The sequence below is a fragment of the Chanodichthys erythropterus genome, chromosome 24, assembly GCF_024489055.1.
Source record: "Chanodichthys erythropterus isolate Z2021 chromosome 24, ASM2448905v1, whole genome shotgun sequence".
Classification (NCBI taxonomy): Eukaryota; Metazoa; Chordata; class Actinopteri; order Cypriniformes; family Xenocyprididae; genus Chanodichthys; species Chanodichthys erythropterus.
The window spans coordinates 23,443,973-23,469,955 of record NC_090244.1 but is presented as its reverse complement, the minus strand read 5'-3'; the positions used below and the strand labels follow the sequence as shown (position 1 = coordinate 23,469,955).

At 38.9% G+C, this 25,983-nt stretch overlaps 1 protein-coding gene across 3 annotated transcripts in view; it reads left to right on the top strand.

Moving 5' to 3' along the window:
- Positions 1-2,208: 2,208 nt before the first annotated feature.
- ush1c (Usher syndrome 1C) overlaps positions 2,209-25,983 on the top strand; it is a 32,679-nt gene continuing 8,904 nt past the window's right edge. For 2 of the 3 annotated variants that reach the window (XM_067379189.1, XM_067379188.1), the window contains exons 1-15: positions 2,209-2,344; positions 6,566-6,633; positions 8,317-8,460; positions 11,163-11,301; positions 11,841-11,949; positions 12,207-12,231; positions 12,333-12,390; positions 13,512-13,615; positions 13,754-13,838; positions 13,941-14,000; positions 14,097-14,153; positions 14,528-14,670; positions 16,351-16,416; positions 16,798-16,949; positions 17,191-17,222. In XM_067379189.1, the coding sequence (XP_067235290.1) occupies positions 2,309-2,344; positions 6,566-6,633; positions 8,317-8,460; positions 11,163-11,301; positions 11,841-11,949; positions 12,207-12,231; positions 12,333-12,390; positions 13,512-13,615; positions 13,754-13,838; positions 13,941-14,000; positions 14,097-14,153; positions 14,528-14,670; positions 16,351-16,416; positions 16,798-16,949; positions 17,191-17,222 (1,278 nt within the window). In that variant the 5' untranslated portion in view covers positions 2,209-2,308. Of the gene's footprint in view, positions 2,345-6,565; positions 6,634-8,316; positions 8,461-11,162; positions 11,302-11,840; positions 11,950-12,206; positions 12,232-12,332; positions 12,391-13,511; positions 13,616-13,753; positions 13,839-13,940; positions 14,001-14,096; positions 14,154-14,527; positions 14,671-16,350; positions 16,417-16,797; positions 16,950-17,190; positions 17,223-17,430; positions 17,481-17,639; positions 17,805-18,788; positions 18,906-19,192; positions 19,811-20,331; positions 20,386-21,565; positions 21,680-22,543; positions 22,607-25,983 lie in introns of all 3 variants that reach the window. The other variant, XM_067379190.1, reaches the window with a different exon arrangement.

Sequence of the window (25,983 nt, the reverse complement as noted above, 5' to 3'; positions counted from 1 at the left end):
CTTTCCCATACTGCCATCTAGGGGTCAATGCTCATATGACAGCTTGTGAGAATATTCTAGAGATGTGAAGATTATATATATATATATATATATATATATATATATATATATCTATGGCTCTTTGGGGTGGTTAAGGTGCTATATACCACCACTCCCATACAAAGAACCTGTTAAGCCCCTTTAAAGGTACTTTATGAGCCAAAGAACCACTGTTGGTGCACCATTTTTGTTGAAGAAATAAAATGCGATAATGGCACCTCTTATGGGTTCTACATAGCACCATTTGACAAAGGTACAGCACCTTTAAAGATATGGTGATAGCACCAAAAGTGGTTCCCCTATGATTACGAGCCAAGAAGGACGTTTATTTTTTTAGTGTTTGTTTTAACCCTTTTAAGTAAAAGAGGAAAAGTTACGTCATTTTGACTAATAACCAGTTGATATACATAAATTTAGAATGCAAGAGAGAAGCATCCTAGTCTTTTATCATCTTATATTAAACTCTTTTGGAAAGAAATGACATGCTTAAACTGTGTTTATGCCTAATTCAGTCCGAATCTTTATTCTTTTCTGGCCCTCTAAAGTTTTGTCCGTCCGTGTGTTTTGATGGTGGGTTGATGAGATAGTATTACAGGCTGTAATCCCTCTCTGTAAGCCTTTGGGTCAATGCTGGGGCTCGAACCCCCCAAGAGCACCACACCGCCAACAGCTGAACCAGCAGGGGCCAACCTGGCTGCTTCCCCTGAAAATGAGCACTGGACACATGTACACACCCACATACACTGTCTCCCCCCGACACACACACTTACACGCAGAGAAAATGCCAGCACTAACCTCTGGACACATACAAGCACATTATCCTGTGAACGTGTGTGGTCTTAGGCCTAATGTTTTGTCATGGTGATAAATAATGGTAATTATAAAGCTCCTCTAAACAGCAGGGATGTAGATAGAACACACACAGGGTAAAATATTGTGAATTACAGTACAAAAACATACTGTGTGATAAAAACAGTACTGGTAGGAGTTGATAGGTACTGTAAGCAATTGGTGTCTTGTTTTGTCTACCCATAACTGTCTTTGCATGGTACATTACAAAAAGGAATAGCCTAAAGGGTTACTTTTCTTTTTTTTTTCACTTAAAGGCACTGTATAGTCTCAATAATGAAAACTATATAGGTCACAAATAACCCACACTGTACATACATGGGTCATTGACGAATAAGGTTTTTAAAGGTGTAAAAAAAACAAAAAACTAATGGAGATATAATTAATTTTGAAGTGTTATTAAGTGTAAACAATGCGATTGTGTGGTTTTTATAATCAATTAACACTGTTTTTGTCTTTTTTTTTATAAGATGGACAAAATTTGCACCAAAAAAGTCATTTGGTTTAACCAAATGACACTTTTGGTTAAACCGAATGACGATATTTTTAAACAATGCTAACAAGCTGATATCTAACTAGCTAAAAAAAGGACCATGTTGTCCTTTGGCGTCTGAATGATGTCACATCCTGTCACATGATATTGACCGCATGACTCCAAAATGGTCCCTTTATATTGGTTACTCTGAATGACATCAATGAAATTCATTTTTCCCGACATTCTTTCTCATAACAAAGCTTCTACAAAAAACAGACTTCTACACGTAATTTTAATAAAATTTTGCACTATGTTGATATATGATGTTTTCAAATCATGCCAGAATAAATATATATATTTATATATATAAAGACATTTATAACATTTTAAGATATTTAAATCCCAAATGAAATGGCTGTAATGGCCTTTGGACAGTTAAACCGAATGACCTTTTGACACTTCAAAATTTTTAAAATACCTTTATATGTAATAAAATATAATTAAAACATTTTGGATTCAATAAATGAAATGTAGTCCTACTACTTTACATACTTTGGATGCCATATCATTTTTTTTATTTTTTATTATTATTATTAAGGCCTTTGGACATAAAAATGACCCGTCACGTCACTGACCCACATAGATAGATAGATAGATAGATAGATAGATAGATAGATAGATAGATAGATAGATAGATAGATAGATAGATAGATAGATAGATAGATAGATAGATAGATAGATAGATAGATAGAAAAAAAATGCCGTCTTTGAATTGCCGTCCAATGTGTAATAAAGTCAACAATAATTTCACGGCAGCAGAAATCGACCTATGACCGGTGCTGATACTCCATCATCCGCTAACACAGCTGACTGACTCACGGGACGGTAGAGACTAGAGACGCCAACACAACAACCACAACAACCTGAAAAGACCCACTGTTCATCATGGAGCGAAAAGTGGCGAGAGAATTTCGGCATAAGGTGAGCTTTTAAACGGTTACTGTTTAATTTAAAATATGTCTTGACTGTTTTTATTAGCATTAACAGTTATTATTGGTCTAGTTATTTCTCAGTCGCTGCTCAGGAATGGCGGAGAAGCACACATCCTTCATTTTCACGCTATAAAATATTGGTAAAGTATGAAAAATTAATGTTCGCCAAGCTTACGAAAAGGAAAGTATAATTGTATCCATAGGAGCCGTCGTTATTTGATAGGTAAAGTTTGTTATGAACCGAAGAGATGTCAAAACCTCGCGTCATATGCCAGTTTTTCTGCTCTGTGGTGTTTTAGACATTTTTATTTTTACAATGAACATGTAAAACATGTTATTTGTTCAATAATTTCGACGTAATGACACAATTTTATTGTTTTACATAAGCCAAAGGTGCAGCAGATAAAGGCGTAATTTACTCAGGTAGACTTCACGGTGACGCCACACGATGTACGCGTTCTGATTGGTTGAGCAGGTGACAGGTGTACTATGTGTGTAAGAAATAGTTGTACAACAGGTATTATTTACTTTTTGCCTCCTAAATGGGAATTTAACACTTTGTCGTAGTTACACGTTTGATTAAATTATTAATTTGCACTGAATTACTTAATTCTGATACCTCATGCTAATGCTTATTTGTAGGACACCATTTGTAGGCTTCCTCTGTGAACTGTGTGTAATTGTAGAATTGTAGCATCTGTTGTGTGGTGGATGGAGGAACACAATGGACAGTTTTTCACAGCATTAGCTGAATTGTCAGAAATGTGTGGTCAGGCGGAAATTATTGCTTATTGTTCAGCGTGTCTTATTGCCTTGGTGGGAAAACTGCACCAGACTATAAATTAAAAAGCTTTGCATTTAATGTTAGTTCATCCTCTATGACAAATCTGTTATATTGTTAGGTGACATTTCAGTTCATTTGTTCCTTTCAAATTACTTTGCATAAACTGCAGAAGAAATAAAGCTGGTATCAGTTACAGACATCTGCTTTTTATGATGTTAAAGTCCAAAGGTGGACCGTCATCTGGGCTGGTCAGAATGTTTATGACACCTTAAATAGCCTTTGAGCACAAAGTCACTGTTTTATTACATGTGGCCTGCATTTTTATTTCTCCACAATGTTCATGTAGTTTACCTACTTATTAAAAAAAATATATATATAATATTCATAAAAATTAATTATTAAAACAGTCATATACTAATAGTTATTTAACGTTTTATCTGCATTCATATACAACTTTGAAAATGTAAATCGTATTATTCTTATTTGAATATATATTCATTATATTAGTTCATTAATTTGTTCATTCAACCATTTCATTAACTCATTCATTCACCCATTTTATTTATTTATTTATTCACTCATTTTATTTATTTAATGTATGTGTCTATTTTTCTTTATTTGTTTGTGCATTTATTCACTTTTATTTATTATATTCATTTTTTAGTAATTATTTCATATAACCCATTCATTCTTTAATTCATTCACTTACTCTTTTTTATGTATTTGTTTAATGTATTTGTCTTTATTTATTTATTTATTTATTTGTTCATTTATTTGCACTTTTATTCATTCATTTATTCATTCTTTCATATAACCCTTTTATTCATTATTTCATTCATTCTTTCATATAGCCCATTTATTTATTTGATTATTATTCATTCATTGATCCACCCATTTATTCATTCACTCACTCATTTTTATTTGTTTAATGTATTTGTCTTTATTTATTTCTTAATTTATTCACACTTTTATTTTATTCATTCATTTATTCATTCTTTCATACAAACCTTTCATTCATTCATTCATTCTTTTATATAACCCATTTATTAATTTATTTTTATTCACTCATTTAATTAATGCATTTATTTACTCATTTCATTTATTTATTCATTCAGTTTTATTTTATATTCAATTTTTTATTAATTCTTTCATTTATTCATTAATTCATATAGCCCATTTATTTATTTATTTTTCATTCACTCACTCACTCACTCATTTTATTTAATATATTTATCTATTTATTTATTTTTCATTTATTCACACACTTTTATTTTAATCATTCATTTATTCATTCATATAACCCATTAATTCATTCACTCCTTAATTTTATGTATTTGTCTATAATTGTTTGTTTGTTCAGTCATTCACTCATTTTATGTAGTTAATTAATTAATTCAGTCAGTCATTCATTCATTGTATGGATGAAGTTCTCTGCTTCGTTATGCCCCGCGGCGATCCCTGTTGGACCCTGGAGACTTGCATCACTTTTGCACTGTGGATAGATCCCCTTTCACAATTGTCGAAGCGGAGGATTCCAGCATGCCCCAAAGTGAGTCTGACAAGGGGTGTGAGCCGGCAACCATCGTACCAGTAAGAGTTTTGGTGGAGCTTGACACTGAGGACTTTTTAATAGATTAGAACCCTGAGGTACTGCTTCCCACCCTGAATTATCATTTGTGCCTTCATCACTGCTGGTTCAGCCCAGCATAATGACTGTCTTGTCACCCTGTATAGACGAATTATCATCTTTGATCCCTCCCAGCCTCCCTCCTACACCTCCACTACAGGTCTCAGCCAGTCCCTCAGCCCTGCCTCAGGTGAATTCCTGCAGTCCTTCACCTTCCCCCGTGATGCCTTGCGGCATTGTCAAGCGTAAGGCCAAGCACTCACCAACTTTGCCTAAGCGTGAGGATCTCTCGGCTCCACTTCCAGTAGCCGTTCCCTTCACTCTGCCTCGGCTCGTGGACCTGTCGGCGCCGCCTTGGCTCTTCCCACTCTCGGCTTCAATGGAGATCCTCAGCCTTGCGGCTCCACAAGGCTCCCTCGTTCCTCCGGCTTTACCTCAGTCTGCCTGCGCTGCGAACTTACAAGCCATTCGCAGCGCTCTGGCTCTCTACCCCTTTGGTTCCAGCAGGAGCCACCCTCCTTCCGGCTCCACCTGGGTCCTCTGTCATGCATCGGCTCCGCCTCAGTCCTTGAATGCTCCGGTTACACCTTGAGCGCTCGTCGCTACACCCTCGCCTTGGTCTCCAGAGTCAGCGATATCACTCAGGCCCATCAGCTCTCTGTCTGCGCCCTGGAATCCCCTAACATCAGCTCTTTCTCCATCGGTGGTTCCGCAGATGTTGTCTGCCACGTCAATACCTTGGCTCCTTCCTCTATCGACTCCGCCATGGGCTGTTGTCCTTGCTACGCTCTGGGTCTGCAACATCTGGCCACTCCTTCCATCACCTTGGATGCTCCCACCATCTGCTCCTCCGTGGGGTCTCTGTCTGTCTGCCCACCTGTGTCTGCCAGCCCTTTGCCTGCTCCTCCTTGCCATCCATTCTCCAGCTCCTCGCCCTCCTCCAAAGCCTCCCCCCACCCTTCCTCCCTCATCTGTTTTTGTTCTTCTTACGGCGCGAGGTCGTGCCTACTCGGAGGGGGCGTTATGTCACAGTTATGTTCAGTTTGTTTTAGTTTTCATGGACATTTAGTTTGTTTTCATTAGTCACATGTCTTCCTTTGTTCAGTTTTCCCACCAATCTTTAGTTTCATTAATCATCACAGGTGTTTGTCATCATTACCATCGTTTGCCTTTCTATTCAAGTTGCTGTGATTGTTCACTCATTGTCTGGTCACGTTTCCACATAGCGGCTGGTTTCTTTTTCTCATCTTGTTTGTATTGTTTTCTGAGTGGATATTAAAGATGTTCTACCTGATCTTCATTTTCATCGTGTGTTCATTGCAACCGTTGGTGAAACCTCGCATTACATTAACTTCATTAGCATTCCTATGATAATAATAATGCACCAGCACACTAATGTAAGGTGACACTGCTAGCATGATAAACCTCTTTATCTGAGCCCAGGAACATTAACAGGTCCAGTGGAGCAGATCTGAACTAATGATACTCACAATACAGGACAAGATCCACCTGACCTATTCAAGCCAAAACAGCCAGAGACCCAGCCAATCTGAAGACGCCTGACTTACAGACACACAATAGTTCCTCCACCTCCTCTTTCTCTCTCACGACCTCTCCTCCTCACTGACCTTCCCTCTTAGTCTCACTCAGTGAGAAAGAGATGTGTTACATCATTGACTGGCCAAAACGCTTCCTCAAAACATTTCTACAGCAGATTAGCCACCATCAGGTAAAAGATCTGCATATGATTGATTTTCTGATTATTAATGATGATCTGATCAGAGGTTTGTGTTTTGCAGGTGGAGTTGCTAGTTGATAATGAAGCAGAGAAGGACTATCTCTATGATGTTCTTCGCATGTATCATCAGTAAGTATTCACAATTATTAGCAATTTTTTTTACACATTTTTGGGTTGCAAACCACTGGCGTAATATTTAAGGACTCTGGGTGCTGACATAAGGGTTGCAGGTTCAATCCTAGTTATTACTGTTGCGCAGATTTAAGGTTAGGGATTTGAACAAACAACCTACTTTAGCAACCACCTAGAATACCAAAACAATGAAAATCTAGTGAATTTTGCACAGAAAATGTGTTTTTTTTTTTCTGCAGCTCACATATTATATATGATATATATCACATATTACATACTTCCTCATTAAAGTAAATGTAAATGGCATACAAATATCTCAGAAGCAGTAATGTGTCTGGAAAGTTGCTGATAAATAATGTAATTTTCCATCAGTAGTGCTGGCAATCTGTTGATCAAATGAAAACTGCATGGCACATTCATTCAAAAGGACAAACGTATTCAGTGTCTGTTTATCTGTGTGTAATAATAGGAAATGCTGAATGCATTCCCTTAGGTCTTTATTTGCGATCTCGAGTGTAAATCAACACGTCATTGCTCCACTGGACAGAAATAAGAGGCTTAATCCAATGGAAAAGTAACTTGGATCAGATCATTTCCACTGTCCTCCCTGCATTCAAGGGCAGCCATTCTCTGACGTCCCTTTGTCTGTGATATCTGAGTCTGAGTGAAATATCAATGATTCATAGAGCAACTCCCTCTAAATTCATAAGCTGATTTTATGTGGGTATAAAGTGTCATTTTCCACAACAAGCAACAAATCAAAATGTTTTTAATATAGGTTAACTTAAAAAAATCACGGCTTATACTACTTGTATATATTAGTTAGAAATGCTGTTGATTACCGTGGTTTTGGCTAATATAATAAGATGTGTTTTTTTTTTTTTTTAAACTATATATTTGAATTGATAAATATTGAAAGAATAATATCAGGGTTTTTCTTTTACCTGTTTAAATAGTATAGTTTCTTATTTTTTTACTAGGTTATAAAAGGAAAATAATTTCCTTGAATCATGTAAAATAATAGATGGGAATGTTTAAATGGAAAGGAATATAATATGAAAATAATTATTGCCTATCAAAAAATGTGTCGATGTGTGCCTAACAAGGTTTTGTTTTATTGGCGATTCTCATTAAATTATGAATTAATTAGTTTAATTAATTAATTAATTAATTAATTAATTCTTTTTAAGATCAAAAGGCAAGATGCAAAGGTAAGAGGCAAAATAATAAATGTTAATGTGATGTATGAATATTAAATTTTATATATTAAATTATGTTTATATATTTTCTTTCATGAAGTAGTAATGGGAATGTATTTTGCATTACAGTAATAATAACTGGTGGTAACTGGTGGAATTTAATTGCCCTGAAAATAATATATATATATATTTTATTTTATTGAAACATGTATGGTAACAGTCATTATTTTTTCAATTCCGGTCTAACTTTAAACCTAACTTTACTCTATAAAGAAAAGCTTGAACAATGATTCATGTTATTAAACCTCTTATTTGACTCGATAGAAATGATTGAATAAAAGAGATTGAGTATCAAGACATTGAAACAGTTGAAACATAATCCATATCTTGAGCACAAACTGTTTGTGCTGTTCTGAAGTAGCCCTCCTATTTGCATGTTCTCAATCAGGTCCTGTTTAAATGGTTTTGCTCTGCCCTTTAGATCCATGGACCTGCCTGTCCTGGTCGGTGACCTGAAACTGGTGATAAATGAGCCCAAACGCCTTCCGCTGTTCGATGCCATCAGACCCCTGATTCCCCTGAAGCACCAGGTGCAGTACGACCAGCTCACGCCTAAGAGATCCAGGTGAGGAACTCAGAGAATAATGACATGTTAAAAAGGGGTTAATAGGGTGTGATATTTTTGAGCAGTATGGAAATCTTTCTCTGCATGAACAGCAGAGAAGGCAATAAAGACAGAGAGAAAGAGGACACTGGAGGAGGTACAATGACAGCCCCTGCTCTCATCTCCAAAGAGAATCATTGTTTTCTCTTATGCTCAGTCAGACGTGGTTATGAGCACAGAGAGAGAAGGTTTATTCAACCGTGTCTGATGCACAGCACTAATAAGACCACAATGAACTGGATTCTGTTCCCTCTTGCTGTGTCTTTCTCAAAGAAAATAAGGATTATATTATATTATATTATATTATATTATATTATATTATATTATATTATATTATATTATATTATATTATATTATATTATATTATATTATATTATATTATATTATATTATATTATATTATACTTAACCCTCTTTTGTGCAGAACTACTTCCTTCCGCCACAGATTCAAATCTTAAGTTGACAGTTTAACAGTTGAGCTCAAGCCTCTGTTACTAATTCTAATACATCACTTTAGAACTAACAATGAAGGAACGTTGAGTCGCTTCATTGAAAGTCACTGTAATATGTAGAGTATTATTAGAGAGAGAGATCACAAGAGAGAGAGCATTACCTGCATCTAGCTGATTTTGTTCAGGTCAATCTTATATTCATAATCACAAAATCAGTTTGAAAGTCCGCTGAGGAAAGAGATATCTTTTGTCTTTGTCCTTTTAACATTTAAGGCATTCCCATTACAGCACTAGTCAAAGCATTTGTCAGTTGCATCTCGGAAGATGTTTAAAGTAAAAACAACGTCCTTGTTTCCTTGTTTCAGTCAGTTTCAATATAAAAGTCTTTGCGACTGACTGACTCACTCATAAAGACAGCTTTAGCCACCATCTCATGCCGTATTTATGTAACTTTCACTGAAGTCAAAATTTTTTTTAATCCCTAATCTTTCTCAATAAATAATAAAACAAAATATTATTAAAAATAATTATTTATATAAAGTTTTATTTATTGAACAATAATATTTAAAGGTGCCGTAGAATGTCTTTTTAAAATATGCAATATAAGTCAGGTGTCCCCTGAATGTGTTTGTGAAGTTTCAGCTCAAAATACCCCTCAATTTTTTAATAATTTTTTTAACTGCCTATTTTGGGGCATCATTAAATATGCGCCGATTCAGGCTGCGCGGCCCCTTTAAATCTCGTGCTCCCCCATCCCCGGAGCTCGCGCTTGCCTTAAACAGCATAAACAAAGTTCACACAGCTAATATAACCCTCAAAATGGAAATTTACAAAGTGTTCGTCATGCAGCATGTCTAATCGCGTAAGTACAGTGTTTATTTGGATGTTTACATTTGATTCTGAATGAGTTTGATAGTATGCTCCGTGGCTAAAGCTAACATTACACACTGTTGAAGAGATTTATAAAGAATGAAGATGTGTGAATTATACAGACTGCAAGTGTTTAAAACATGAAAATAACGACAGTCTTTTCTCCGTGAATACAGTAAGAAACGATGGTAACTTTAACCATATTTAACAGTACATTAGCAACATGCTAACGAATCATTTATAAAGACAATTTACAAATATCACGAAAAATATCATGTTATCATGGATCATGTCAGTTATTATTGCTCCATATGCCATTTTTCGCTATTGTCCTTGCTTGCTTACCTAGTCTGATTATTCTGCTGTGAACATCCAGACATCCTGCCCTTGTGTAATGCCTTGAACATGAGCTGGCATATGCAAATTTTGGGGGCGTACATATTAATGATCCTGACTGTTATGTAACATTCTGTGTTAGGTTGAGATTCGCCTGTTCTTCGGAGGTCTTTAAAACAAATAAGATTTACATAAGAAGGAGGAAAAAATGGTGTTTGAGACTCTCTGTATGTTATTTCTATGTACCAAACTCTTGTTATTCATCTATGCCGAGGTAAATTCAATTTTTAATTCTAGGGCACCTTTAAATTAACAACAATAGCCATTATAACAGTATAAGAAGTAAAATGGGAAATAAACACAAGCAAACAGTGTTAGTTAGTACAGGATTTAATTTCAATGTAAATATAAAGTTATGAATCTTAATATACCCCTTAAGCCAAAAATATTAGCTCTAGAACAAATAATATATTAATAAGACCAAAGATTGCCCGTTTGATATACCCAAAACGAATTATACCTCATGTTTAAACACTATCTACATAAGAGCCAGCAGCAAATTCCCGAAGGACTGGCCGAGATGAAGCTGTTCTCAGTGGGTAGATGGGCACTGAACGGCCGCTGACAGCCTGGAGCTCACATCTCTGAAAGAGTCTAAAACAAATTTCAAATAGGTGTTATGTTTACATATAAATCATATATCTGAATTCTAAATTATATTCTTGCCTAAAAAAAACTCTTAAAACGACATTCCGTTACAAAATGCTGTGAGAATGCTGAAAACGGAGTGATTCACAAACAGTGAAACAGTTCTCATGGTGATAATGGTAGAATACCGCATGGCTGGAAAGACCTCTCTAGGCTTTGTCAAATCACTAAAGTTTGTCTTGACAGTTTTCTCTTGTAGTTATAATATTATTGTTCTATTGTTCTTATTATTATTTCACTAATTATTACTTTTACTGATTTTACATGCCACTATTTTGTCCACTTTTGTTATGAGCAGGAAGTTGAAAGAAGTCCGTCTGGACCGTACACACCCTGAGGGTCTGGGTTTAAGTGTTCGAGGTGGGCTGGAGTTCGGCTGTGGGCTCTTTATAGCACAGATAGTCAAAGATGGACAGGCAGGAAATGTCGGCCTGCAGGTAAGAAAATTCAGTAAAACTCGATGCCTGGTTATAAAGCTGCTTATATATCCTTTATATAGCAAGTACAGCTTTGTTTCAGTAAATTTTGCCCCATGTATGAGCACATTGAACATATTTGGACCCTAAGCAGAAACTCTCTTGCCTTATATTTAAACAACAGAAAATATTAAACTTTCAAATGAATACATGGGCTGCACAAAAGACATGCCAAACTGTCATGATCAGTGCACCTTCTGTCCACTAGAGGGAGCAATAAGCCTTCTTAAGTTCCTCCTGTCCTCTTTCCAAACACAGTCTTTGTCCTCTACTACAATCTTCATGATTAATGTTTGTCCTGCAGATAAATTCAAAGAATTTATCCCATATGGCATTCAAATCCAGCCCAAGTGTTTATAGTGCAAACTATGATACCTTTGTTATGACATAGACTTGAAATATATATAAAAATATTTTGGTCTAATTATTTATTTATTTATTTATTGTATTTTCAGTATTAATTTAACATTTTTAAATGTGATTTGCTGTGTCTTCTTTAGGTTGGTGATGAGATTGTGCGTATTAATGGCTACTCCATCTCCTCCTGCATTCATGAGGAGGTTATCAACCTCATCAAGACCAAGAAGACTGTGTCTCTGAAAGTCCGCCGTAAGATTTTTCACTTCTATACCATCATCTGCAGAGCTGACCTTATTTATTAGAGCATACAATTTATTGCGTCCGATTCTACTGGGGTTAATTCATTGATTTAGCTGTCAGGTTACAGTGATTCCCTCACAGTTGAATGGTGATTGATTTAACAGTTGAGCAATTCATTAGGAGTTCATGCTGTTAGCTAAACATATTATTTATTCACTATTTATTGATGGGTTTTGATTATTCTCATTATGAAATTCTCTTCACAGATGTGGGAATGATTCCTGTCAAGAGGTAATTTGTGTTCAATTTAATTAGAGTAACTTTTGCTAACACTAATTTGTCTTTATTTCTATAATAATATTGTGAAAATATTTTATTATTGTCCTGATCAGCTCCTCTGATGACCCTCTGAAGTGGCAGTTTGTGGATCAGTTTGTGTCTGAGTCAGGGGTAAGAGTTTCTTTCTCCGTGTTTTAATACCATAAAGCTGTATCATATTTTATTGTCAAATTTCCAAGGCCTCTAAATCAAAAGTTTGCTGAAAAACTTGTTGTACACAATCTTATATATGCTTTCTGTCATCTGATTGATAGTTTAGTTTTTTAGCAAATAAAAGGCCCTTTAGTATAATCAGAGTTGGGTAAATAAATTAATTACTAGCTGCTAATTACATTTTTAGCATTAGTTTGTTTATTGTACTAATTACTCTCTCTAAAAAGTATTTGATTACTTATTACTAGGGTTGCAAAGGGGTGGAAAGTTTCTGGTAAATTTCCAGATACTTCCATGGGAACTTAACCTGGGGAATTTTGGAACTATTCCAATTTGGAAACTTAACAGGAATTTATGGGAATTAATTGGAAATTTTGGGAAATTGATATAAATTTATAATATTGTATCATATAAAAACATAAATATAAAAATTTTGTTTGGTCATAACATGAAATAAGTTATTTATTTTTCACATTTGATTAATTCTAATGTAGTAAAAATGTAAAATATATTTTTATTGCAGCAATTGTTATGTGTTATTTCAGTGTAATATTTTTTTCATGATTCATTGCTGAATAAAAAATAAAAAAGAACAGAATTTATTCAAAATAGAAATCTTTTCTAACAATATCACTTTAATGTCACTTTTTTAAATCAACCTCACACATCCTTGCTGAATAAATTAATTTCTTTGAAACAAATAAATAAAAAATTACACGGTAGTATATTGTTACAAAAGAGTTCTATTTTAAATAAATGCTGTTCTTTACATTTTTATTAATCAAAAATCCTGAAAAAAGTATCACAGGTTATTAAGCAGCACAACTGTTTCCAACATTTATAATTGAGTATCAAATCAGCATATTAGAATGATTTCTGAAGGATCATGTGACACTGAAGACTAGAGTAATGATGCTGAAAATTCAGCTTTGCAAGACAGAAATAAATTATATTTTAATGTATATTAAAATAGAAAAATAGAAAAACATTATTTTAAATTGTATTTTTTTTTTTTCTGTATTTTTGATCAAATGTGTACGTTTTTAATATGGCCATATTTTTTGACTGTTCCCTCCCAGGAAAAAAAGACTAGTATTGCTGGCTTGACTTCAATTGGAGGGAAAGAGATCAAGGAAAAGAAAGTATTCCTTAGTTTGGTGGGCACCAAAGGCATGGGAATCAGGTAAGGAAGAAACTGAACTGTTTCTACCGACAATAATAGAAAATAATTTGCAAAAGATTTATTGATGCATATTGTCATAATGTACTTACTATACATTTAATGCAGCATCTTGTGACAAGGAAATACTCTCTGTTGTAGCATATCGAGTGGACCAACACAGAAACCAGGCATCTATGTGAGCAATGTGAAGCCGGGTTCACTCTCTGCTGAAGTGGGATTACAGGTCATTTAATTTAATTCTGAGATTAAACTGCATTAATAGACCATTGCTCTTTGATTCAAGTGTAGTAACACACTTATAAGTGTCTGTTTGTGTGGCTTGTAGGTTGGCGACCAGATTGTGGAGGTCAATGGGGTGGAATTCACCAACCTGAGTCATCAAGATGTAAGTAGGAGCTTGCTGGAAAAAGTTAAACAATTAATTAAGAACCTCTCTGTATATTTAAACTGTAATCATGTTGGTTAATGTGTGTGTTTTCAGGCAGTGAGAGTGTTAAAGAGCAGCAGGAGTCTAACCATTACTGTCCTCACTGGAGCTGTAAGTTCACTGAGAGCCCAATAATACATTTTTGCCATCTCAAAGACTCACTCCAAGGCTTTTATCTCTCTCAGAGGGGCTGTGTGGAAAAGAAAGCCATTTGCCTAGTATAAAGCTGTTGTAATTGACAGCGGTGGACAACCATGATAAATTGTGGAGATGTTGTTTGATTTATGCTATAAAGCTCTATGTTGTTTATTGGTGTTTTTGGTATTTTAGCTGGTAAACGTATGTGAATTATGCTTAGTTCATGGCTTCCAGTAACATATAACATATTGTGCTTCAAGCATGTGATCTGTACATTGTATAATAGATTGTATTTGTGCATATATTTCTGCAAAAATATATGCTGATTTGTCAACTCTATGTTTCAGGGAAGTGAGCTGTTTATGACGGATGAGGAGCGGCTGGCGGCTGAAGCTCGACGTGAGCTGGAGAGACAGGAGCTAATGCATCAGAAGAGGATGGCATTAGAGACCAACAAAATCCTCAAAGAACAGCAGGAGAAAGAGCGCCAGTCAGTGAAAAAAAAAAAACAGATAACTGAACACTACACAAGATAAGCATTATTTGACTGTTCTTTTACATGCAAACACTTTTTTTGCATGGCTCCCCCAAGATATACAGTACAGTCCAAAAGTTTGGAACCACTAAGATTTTTAATGTTTTTAAAAGAAGTTTCGTCTGCTCAACAAGGCTACATTTATTTAATTAAAAATACAGTAAAAAACAGTAATATTGTGAAATATTATTACAATTTAAAATAACTGTGTACTATTTAAATATATTTGACAAAGTAATTTATTCCTGTGATGCAAAGCTGAATTTTCAGCATCGTTACTCCAGTCTTCAGTGTCACATGATCCTTCAGAAATCATTCTAATATGCTGATTTGCTGCTCAATAAACATTTATGATTATTTTCAATGTTGAAAACAGTTGTGTACTTTTTTTTCAGGATTCCTTGATGAATAGAAAGTTCAAAAGAACAGCATTTATCTGAAATACAAAGCTTCTGTAGCATTATACACTACCGTTCAAAAGTTTGGGGTCAGTAAGAATGTTTTTTTTTTTGTTGTTTTTTTTTTAAAGAAATTAAAGAAATTAATACTTTTATTCAGCAAGGATGCATTAAATCAATCAAAAGTGGCAGAAAAGACATTTATAATGTTACAAAAGATTCGATTTCAGATAAACACTGTTCTTGTGAACTTTCTTTTCATCAAATAATCCTGAAAAAAAATATTGTACACAAATATTTTGTATAATTGTACACATTAAATGTTTATTGAGCAGCAGATCAGCATATTAGAATGATTTCTGAAGGATCATGTGACACTGAAGACTGGAGTAATGATGCTGAAAATTCAGCTTTGCCATCACAGAAATAAATAACTTTGTGAAATATATTCAAATAGAAAACAGTTATTTTAAATTGTAATAATATTTCACAATATTACTGTTTTTACTGTATTTTTAATTAAATAAATGTAGCCTTGGTGAGCAGACTAATCTTCTTTGAAAAACATTAAAAATCTTAGTGGTTCCAAACTTTTGGACTGTACTGTAACAACATAATTTTGTGACATAATTAAGATATTTTTCATAAAATCCTATGGCTCAGTGAGGCCTCTATTGCCAGCAAGTTAATTAACACTTTCAGATGCCCATAAAGCTACTAAAAACATATTTAAATCAGTTCATGTGAGTACAGTGGTTCAACCTTAATATTATAAAGCAACGTGAATACTTTTTTGTGTACTAAAAAAACAATGACTTTTCAACAATATCTTGTGATGGCCGATTTCAGAACACTGCTTTGAAGCTTTACGAATCTTTTGTTTTGAATCAGTGGTTCGAATCGCGTATCAAACTGCTAAAGTCATGTGAACTATTGATATTTCAAAACACTTATGACGTAACAAAGCCTCGTTTACTGAAATCACGTGACTTTGACGCTCCGAGCCACTGATTCGAAACAAAAGATTCCCTTTAAATAAATAAATAGTTTAGAAAAACTAAATAAATAACATTATAATCATGCTTTATGTTTCTTTTTGTCTCTTTATGTTGTCAGTAATGAATATGATGAGTCATTACCGCTGCTGAAAAATTGTCTTAACTTTAAAGACATATAATTACAATTCCTGCATGGAATCTTATCAATTTTATTGTTTCATATGTGCAATATTTTGCAGGAGAAAGATGGAGATATCACAGAAGACTGCAGAGGAAGAAGAACGCCATCGCAAAGAGATGGAGAGGTAACACTTGTGTAATGTTGCCAAGCAAAAATATCTTCAAAGTAAACAGACCTCAGAAGTCAGAGTAGAGCATATTGATGTTGATGAAAGCAGCATTGTGAGGGATGGAAGCACATTCTGTTTGATATGTTCTAAGTCACTTCTAATTTTCACAACCAATGTTTTTTTGTACAGTGAATATGCATTCAGATTTCATATATAATGAATATGACAAATAAATAAATGTAACATTTAATTTGTTTACTACAAAAGGGGTCAACTTCTTGACATTTGTGTTGATTGTGTTGATGTTCATTACAAATATATATCTACTCAGAAATTATTTAGCTGGCTTGTCTGGATAGAGGACTGCCCATTTAATGTGTTGTGTGTGTGTGTCAGAATTGAAGCAGCAGAAAGGAAGCACCATAAAGAGTGGGAAGAAGATTGGGGCTCCAAGGAAAAATCCAAATCTCCTTCCCCCTCCCCCTCCCCCTCTCCCTCGCCCCCACCAACCACACGCCTCACACCTTCACCCAAACCCAAAACCTCCAGTAAGTTGACAACACTTATAAAACTTAACCAGTGCATGGACTTTGAATGCCCTCTGTATTCTCTAAATGTCAAACAATTTGTTACCCTGTCTAAAACGGTACACATAATGCACCATTACTCCTTTCTTCTCTGCATGAACGGATGTGCATTTATGTTAGCAATGCATCATCTCTCTATGTGTGCTCTTTGTCTTTCTGTCTATTCTGTTGTGCCATGTCTGTCATTTTCTGGTTCCATCAGCTGCTGAGTCAGATGAAGAAGAGACCGAAGAAGTAAGTGAAGTATTCATATGGCATTATAGACAAAGACTCCCTTTGACAAACTTTCCCTTTTTTAAAACACTTTACCTGCATGTAGACTATCCTCCTTGTCTTGTTTGGTTGGATCTTTTGGTAGCTTCTGGATGAATGAATCTGCAGAATACGCCATATACTGGTTGAGCTTTTGCATGGAACTAATTTATCACTCTTGTTATCTTAGCATTTGGTTGGTTTTACCGGTACGAAGGAAAGTTGCCTACACTCAAAAAGGTACATTGTGTGCTTCAAGCTTGTTGTGCTGTTTTTGTGTGCTAGAACTATGGAATATGTTGTTCATCTTGGAGAAATGTCTAAAGTTATGGTTTGCATGGTAGTTAGGTTGACGTTGAAAAGTACACTAGGTGTTCTCAAATCACTTTGGATATTTAGAAAGGAAAAGAGACCAAAAAGAAGAAGAAGATGTCCAAGACTGACACTCTCCCAGCCGAGAAAAAGAACAAGAAAGAGATGGAGTTTGAGCTGAAACTTGCCAAGGAGAAGGAAGAAATACTTGAGCGAGAAAAGCAGATGAAAATCAGCAGACTTTTGCAAGAGGTATTAGACTTGTTCCAGTGAGGTTACATTGAGGTTTGCTGACTCATATTGTACTCTGTTTAATATGTGTAAATGACTCTGTCTTGGCCCTCTGACTCTCATTGACCTTTATTGGTCAAATGTACATATTTGAACAGAGACTAAATTAGTTATAGCAGGTAACTGCACTATTGTACCCTTTCTAATGGAAGTTCACCACATTCTCATTAGTATATCAGAAGGGCTTTTCACACTTACAAATACAGTAGTTAACCCTGGTCATTCTAAACCCCTGGTAAATGGAGCCCTGGGTTATCTTTATTCACATTTCACACTGCTCATACTATACCTGGAGTTGACAGTTAATCCTGGGTATTCATAAGGGACCTTTTCACCTTGCACATTCCTAAACCCCAGGTTAAAGTCCTTATCCTCATATTTGTGGTGTCAGTGTCACTGACTGGACAAACACAGCACATGGCCTGTTTACATAAATGCTCTAGCATTGCGCATCCTCATATTACACATTGCTGACTGTAATATCAGGCTTTTTTCTTAGTGAACTTTTCGAACTACAAAGGTAAGAACTCCAGTTGAGTTTTTCATCACCGTTTGACATTTTTCCTATCATACGTAGAAATTACTGTTTATACATCGCGCTGTGTTTCCATGTCCAAAGCACTTGAATATAAGGCATGAGATTGGTCGTCAGTTGCTGGCATCTAGTTGCAACATTCTAACACCGCATCTTTTCATACTGTACAAGTTTGGCACTGCAATCCAGAGTTAACACTGCAACAGTGGTGGTAATCCTGGTAATCCAGGGTTTCATAACCCCAGGTAAAAAGCGGTGTAAACCCCACATCTAAATTACAAGTGTGAAATGCTCCTTTACCCAGGGTTAAAAGTAGTGTTTAGAATGATGCTAACCCAGGGTTAAGCGCAATGAGAAAAGCCCTAAAGTTTCCATCTTTGGATGTGGCTTTACTAATTCAACTACTGTAGGTGTCAGAAACTGAGAGGGAAGATCTGGAAGAGTCGGAAAAGGTGCAGCATTGGGTGGAAAGGCTCTGCCAAACCAGACTAGAGCAAATCTCCTCTGTTGAAAATGAGTCTCCAGAGGTAAAGTCTATCAAGTTCTACTCAAGTATCTTCTAGTCCTGTGGTTCTCAAACCTGTCCTGGGGACCCCTCACCATTGCACATTTTGCACATTCTCCCTCATCAGACACCCCCAATTCAAGTCTTGCAGTCTCTACTAATGAGCTGATGAGTTGAATCAGGTGTGTTAAATCAGGGAGACATACAAAATGTACAGTGGTTGGGTGTCCCCAGGACAGGTTTGGGAAACACTGTTCTAGTCCATAGTTTGTTATATTAGAGTTCTAAGCAATTGAAGTGTACCTCTAGATGTCTCCAACCCGTTCTCCTGTGTCAACTGGTCCCACCAAGAGGAGGTTCCCTGGAGGCTTGACATTGGCCACTACTGACCTTGATGACATAAACTTAGATGATGTGGACCAAAGTCTAAGGCAGCCTTTGAAAAGACTAGCCCCAACTCCACCTACATCCAACCAAGCTCCACCTCCCTTACCACGCCCTCCACCCTCACCCAGACTTTACCAGACATCCAACATACCATCTCCAAGAACACAGCACCTAATGCAACCCAGTCCCAGACCAGCCCCTCAACGGCCACCTTCCCCACCAGCCACAAGGGTATCCCCTTCCTCAATAGGTCATAGCCGACCACCCCCTTCTGCCCCACTATTCTCCTCCAGGGGTCTGTCCTCTTCTCAGCCACCTCCCCCTCCACCACCACCACCTCCTCCACCACCACCGCCTCCTCCTCCGCCACCTCCTCCACCTTTGCACATGGAGGACAAGTACCATGTAGGGCCATCCAACTATCCTCGTTCCCCAAGCTTATCTGAACAAGGGAGCAGGTTTGGGGACAATGGTTACAGGCAGAGAGGGGGCTTCCACTCCACCATCCCCAGTGAACTCTCACGCCCACCCAGCCCGAAGGTTGACCGCAACTTGACGGTTAGCATAGTTAACATTTTTATCAGTGTGAGAGTTGATTATTTATGTCATATAGGGGTGGGGATTTTTAGTCACATGCCAATTCAATCCAATTTGATTCCAGATTGATTTCATGATACATAGTATTGCTATCTTTACTGAAATGGCCCCCCAATATTGCATCTGTAACACTGTGGAAAACCCATAGAGATGTAAATCCTGTGCAATGAAACCCGTGAAAGCACTGGTAATTCTATTTCCAGTCTTTTTGGAAATTTAGATTGCACTGTCACCCCCCAAAAATGTAACTTTACCCACCTATTATGTCATACATAAATGCATGCATGCCTTGAGTGTTTTGTTTTGCAGATGAGAATGCCCATTTTTGATTTCTTATTAAAGATGTTTGTTAGGATACATATCATCATTTGGGGTGAAAAGCATGTTGTTTGGTTTGACAACGTTACAGTACCAGTGATTCCTATCATTGTAAGACTATTGAAAACCTTATCCTTGTGGTCCAGGTGATGAGAAACACATCTCATGCTAGCAGGATATCCACCTCTAATAATCCACTGGTGAGTCCAGTTTGTAAAAGATACATGCTGCACTGGACCTTCCACTCCATTTTCATCTCTTTACAGCAGAAATATCTTTCCAACAGCTCTCCATCCATGCCTGTTTCAAGAGATTACGTTTCAAAGTTACAGAGCCCCGCACATGACATGTAGAATTAGTAAATTAGTTTAAAAAAACTAAAAAAAAACTAAATTGTGCACACTGTTTACTAATTTGTTCCCCAGATTTGCTAAAACGTGTGTAAGGTTTACTCATTTGTTACCTTGATTTGCTAAATTGTGCGCAAGGTTTACTAATTTGTTACCTCAATTTGCTAAATCGTGTGCTAGATTTACTAATTCTATCCCTGGATTTGCTAAATTGTGCACACAATTTACTAATTCGTTCCCTCGATTTGTTAAATCGTGCGCACAATTTACTAATCCGTTCCCTTGATTTTCTAAACCGTGCACACAATTTACTAATTCATTCCCTCAATGTGCTAAATCGTGTGCAAGATTTACTAATTTGCTAAATCGTGCAGAAGATTTACTAATTCGTTCCCTTGATTTACTAATTTGTTCCCCTCGATTTGCTAAATTGTGTGCAGGATTTAGTAATTCATTCCCTCGATTTGCTAAATTGTGTGCAAGATATACTAATTTGCTCCCTTGATTTACTAAATTGTGCACAAAATTTACTAATGGGTCCCTCGATTTGATTAATCGCGAGCGCGGTTTATTATTTTGTTCCCTCGATTTGCTAAATCGAGCGCAAGATTTACTAATTCGTTCCCTCAATTTGCTAAATTGTGCGCAAGATCTACTGATTAATTCCCTCGATTTGCTAAATCGTGCACAGAATTTACTAATTTGTTCCTTCAATTTGCTAAATCGTGTGCAAGATTTACTAATTGGTTCCCTCGATTAGCTATGTTGTAGCTTACTATTTTTTTCCTGTATATCATGTGCTGGGCTCCATACAAAATAAATATAGTTGCCACAAATCGTATATAAGGGGAGAAGATTACAAAACTAGAAAGACAAGATCTATATAATTCCTTTTGCATGATCTATATAATTCCTATATGAAATATTCCTAAAATATTATTTGTGTTGTGTGATTAGGATTGCGTAACTCTTGAAGGTATATCACGCCCTGACCTTAAGTTTGTGTCCCTTACCGCTAACCTCTGCATAGCAAATAGCCCCCAGCCCTCCAAACCAGCGGAGACAGATCAACCCTGTCATGTCCAAACCTGTCATGCTACCAAGTCAGACCTCACACAGACCCACACTTCGCTCTGAGACCATGGTAAGACAGGAAGAACCTGTGTGTGTACGTGCGATGATGATGATGATGGTAATGATGATGCATGCATAAGCTACTGGATCTTTATAACGTTGACTCATTGGTTTGATTGTTGCTCCAAATGCTATTTGGCTCACTGATTATAATTTGAGTTTTTCAAACTCAAGGAGGACTACATAGATTCAGCTTTTACTGATTACACTGATTAAGAAGACAGAAGGAGAAGAAAAGTAGGGGAGAGAGGTGAAAAGAGAGATGCCTTTTCCATTTGTGTACACAATGAGACTTTTAGAATTAAAATGTCTCTGATTGATCAACATGACAAACCTAGACATGCTGTCCCTGTCCTCCATCAGACACTCAGTTCTGTTTCATCAGATCAAAAAGGAAATTAATCACTTTGACCTGTCCTTGTCCCTCGTTAATATAAGTGAATGGGTACTTGCCAATTCTGTGGTTATTTTAGGAGGATAACAAGACGATCAAGAGAGGATAAGACCTTGCTGCCTTGGGGTGTCTGTTTAGTCTTACTTTATTATAGATACATTTATTTGCTATAATGCATAAGCCTAATGATCTATCTTGTTCACTCTTATCTAAAGAAACAGATGTCCTTTCTCTCAAATGATTCAGTACCTTATAGCTTCACCATCATTGTAGTTCTATATATAATGGATCATCAGTGCTGTCAAGTAGTCAGTGTTGTTTTTATAGCTCACAGATGCCTGAAATCATAGATAATAGTTAATAGATCTATTTTCCATGCTGAGGTAGACCTTATATGGCACGTAATGAGATGGTGCAAGCATTTAGTGTGTGTTATTGTGTGGTGTTTTTAAGAGTCAGTCTCAATTATGTTTGTTTCAGCCCCCAGAGATGCTCAAACGGATGGTCACGTACAACACGTCCTTTAAATCCAGCAAGAAACAAGTAACTGTCATCATTACTTTGTGTTACGCCCCTCCTCTCTCTCTCTAAGCACTCTCCTCCTTGATTGAAGTCTCTGCTGTCTGAATGTATACATCTGCATGTGCAGCGTATACTACATTTCTAACAATATTTCCCTGGGAGATATTGGTAAAATGTATCCATCTGTGCTGATTTTAAACTAGTTTTGTGTTCTTGACAATAATTAAATGGGTCATATAATGAGAAATACTTGCTGTAAAAAAACGTCTCGGTTACGTATGTAACCCTCGTTCCCTGAAGGAGGGAACGGAGACGTACGTCAGTAGTGACCGACGAATTGGGATATCGCTTAGAGAGCCCTATCAGCTTCGTGTAAACTAAAACAAGCCAATGGAATTGGCGTGCGATATTTGCATAATGCGCACAGCCTCCGACAGGTGTATATAAAAAGGAAGCAGATGCAATCGCACTCTGTTTTTCACTGAGGGGACAACTGGTGTCCGCGCTACAGCGAGGGTACAGAAACTGTGGCGACGGGACGTACGTCTCCGTTCCCTCCTTCAGGGATCGAGGGTTACATACGTAACCGAGACGTTCCCTTTCAGTCGGTCACGTTCGACGTACATCAGTAGTGACCGACGAATTGGGATCCCAACTAAAGCGCCACAGTTACGAAACCCCTTCCAGTGCCCAGCGCAAGCTCAGCCGCCCATAGCACCGGCTGGCGGTGAAGGGGGCGAGCTTACACCGAGAGCGTCTACTGCTGTCTAACCACTACCCACTAAGTAAACTAGACTACACTGGGGAAGCGAACCGGGTACAACTGGGGTACAACACGTCTACCGACTAGTGGATGCGAGTACACGTGAGGATACCGGCTCTACACGTAGGCTCTAAAACCTAGCGAACGTGTTTGGTGTCGCCCAGCCCGCAGCTCTAGAGATATCTGTCAGCGAGGCGCCATGAGCCAGCGCCCAGGAAGAGGCCACCCCAATGGTGAAGTGGGCTCTCAACCCGAGCGGGCAAGGCACGCCCTGGGATTCGTACGCCAAGGCGATGGCATCCACTATCCAGTGGGCCATCCTCTGCTTGGAGACAGCCTTTCCCTTCTGCTGGCCTCCGTAACAGACGAAGAGCTGATCTGAGGTCCTGAAGCTTCGCGTTCTGTCCACATAAACGCGCAGAGCGCGGACGGGACAGAGCAAAGCTAGGGCTGGGTCTGCCTCCTCCGAGGGCAGCGCTTGCAGGTTCACTACCTGATCTCTGAAGGGAGTGGTAGGAACCTTGGGCACATATCCAGGCCGGGGTCTCAGGATGACGTGAGAATCACCGGGCCCGAATTCTAGGCACGCTTCGTCGACCGAAAATGCATGCAGATCCCCTACCCTCTTCAGGGAAGCCAATGCAACCAGAAGAACCGTCTTGAGAGACATTAGTTTAAGGTGACTGATTGCAAAGCTTCAAAGGGATGACCCCGGAGAGCTGTGAGAACCAGGATCAGATCCCAAGAGGGTACGGAGGAAGGGCGAGGAGGATTCAGTCTCCTGGCCCCCCTCAGGAACCTGACGATCAGATCGTGTTTCCCCAGGGACTTACCCTCAACTGCGTGGTGATGTGCGGCGATAGCGGCAACATACACCTTCAGGGTGGAGGGAGACAGCCTTCGCTCAGAGGAATCGGCCAGGGAGGGGCTGTCGCGAGGAGGATGAGGTCTGAGAACCAGGTCCGGGTGGGCCAGTACGGACCCACTAACAGAACCTGCTCCCCGTCCTCCCTGACCTTGCACAGTTGTACGAGAAGGCTCACTGGGGGAAACGCATATTTGCGCAGACCCGGGGGCCAGCTGTGTGCCAGGGCATCCGTGCCGAGCGTGCCGCCGGTCAGGGAATAAAAGCAGTGGGCAGTTTCTGGGGAGGCGAACAGGTCTACCTGGGCCTCGCCGAAATGCTGCCAAATCAGCTGAACCGCCTGGGAGTGGAGCCGCCACTCGCCCGCAAGTGGAGGCTGCCGTGACAGCTCGTCGGCTGCACGGTTGAGCACACCTGGGACATAAGTGGCCCGAAGGGACCTCAGATACTTCTGACTCCACAACAAGAGATGGCGGGCGAGTTGCGACATGCGACGGGAGCGTAGACCACCTTGACGGTTGATGTACGCAACGGCCGCAGTGCTGTCTGAGCGGACTAGAACGTGCTTGCCTGACAACAGCTTCTTGAAGCGGGCCAGCGCAAGACGTACCGCTAGCAACTCGAGGCAATTGATATGCCAATGCAGCTGAGGCCCCGTCCGAAGACCTGCCACTGCATGCCCGTTGTACGTGGCCCCCCATCCCGTGGCAGAGGCATCTGTGGAGACCACAGCATGCCTGGACACTTGTTCGAGGGGTACTCCGGCCCGCAGGAACGAAGGGTCCGACTACCGGACAAGGGTGCGACGGCAGCTCGGTGTCACGGGGACACGTCTCGGGACCCGGCCGCGGAGCCAGTGTTGAAGCGGTCTCATATGAAGCAATCTGAGCGGCGTGACCGCGGCTGCAGATGCCATATGCCCCAGGAGCCTCTGAAAATCTTTCAGTGGAGCCGCTGTCCTGCGCTTGAGCGAGCTCAGGCAGTTCAACACCGACTGGACGCGCGCCTCGGTGAGACGCGCAGTCCGTGCGACCGAGTCTAGCTCGAGACCGAGATAAGAGATCCTCTGCCCGGGGGCGAGTTTGCTCTTGTCCCAGTTGACCTGAAGACCCAACCGGCTGAGGTGAGCTAAAACCATGTCCCTGTGTTCGCACAACTGCTCTCGCGAGCTGGCCAGGATCAGCCAGTCGTCGAGATAGTTGAGAATACGAACGCCCTGTTCCTTGAGGGGAACAATGGCCGCCTCCGCAACCTTCGTAAAGACGCGGGGTGACAGGGATCGACATCCGATCCGCCGCCGGCGCACCAAAGGTAACGGCTGGACAGTCCGTAGAGGACCCAGCGGAAACCAACGGTGGCACGATGGGTTGCGGTGCTGATGAGGCGGCAGGGGCCCGAGGAGCGTTTCCGCTCGGCGGGGAAGCCCTGACCGTAATCCTCAGGTCACCCTTCCTATACACCGCCGAACCGTCATTCCGGCCCGGGCCGGAAAAAACGGTCGAACGGGGCATAGGGGAGGGGACCCCCGCTTCCTGAGACTTCAGGAAGGAGAGTCTCGACCTCAGCACCGCGATAGTCATGTTCCCGCAATGGGAACATGAACAATCCACAAAAGCTGCTTCAGCGTGCAGAATGCCCAAACACGAGATGCAACGATTGTGCCCATCAGCAGGGACCAGGGAACGACCGCACCCATTAACGCACAGACGAAATGACATACTGTCAGGGTTCGTCTGTAAAGCTCTTTTAGAAGGGGAAAACAGTCAACTC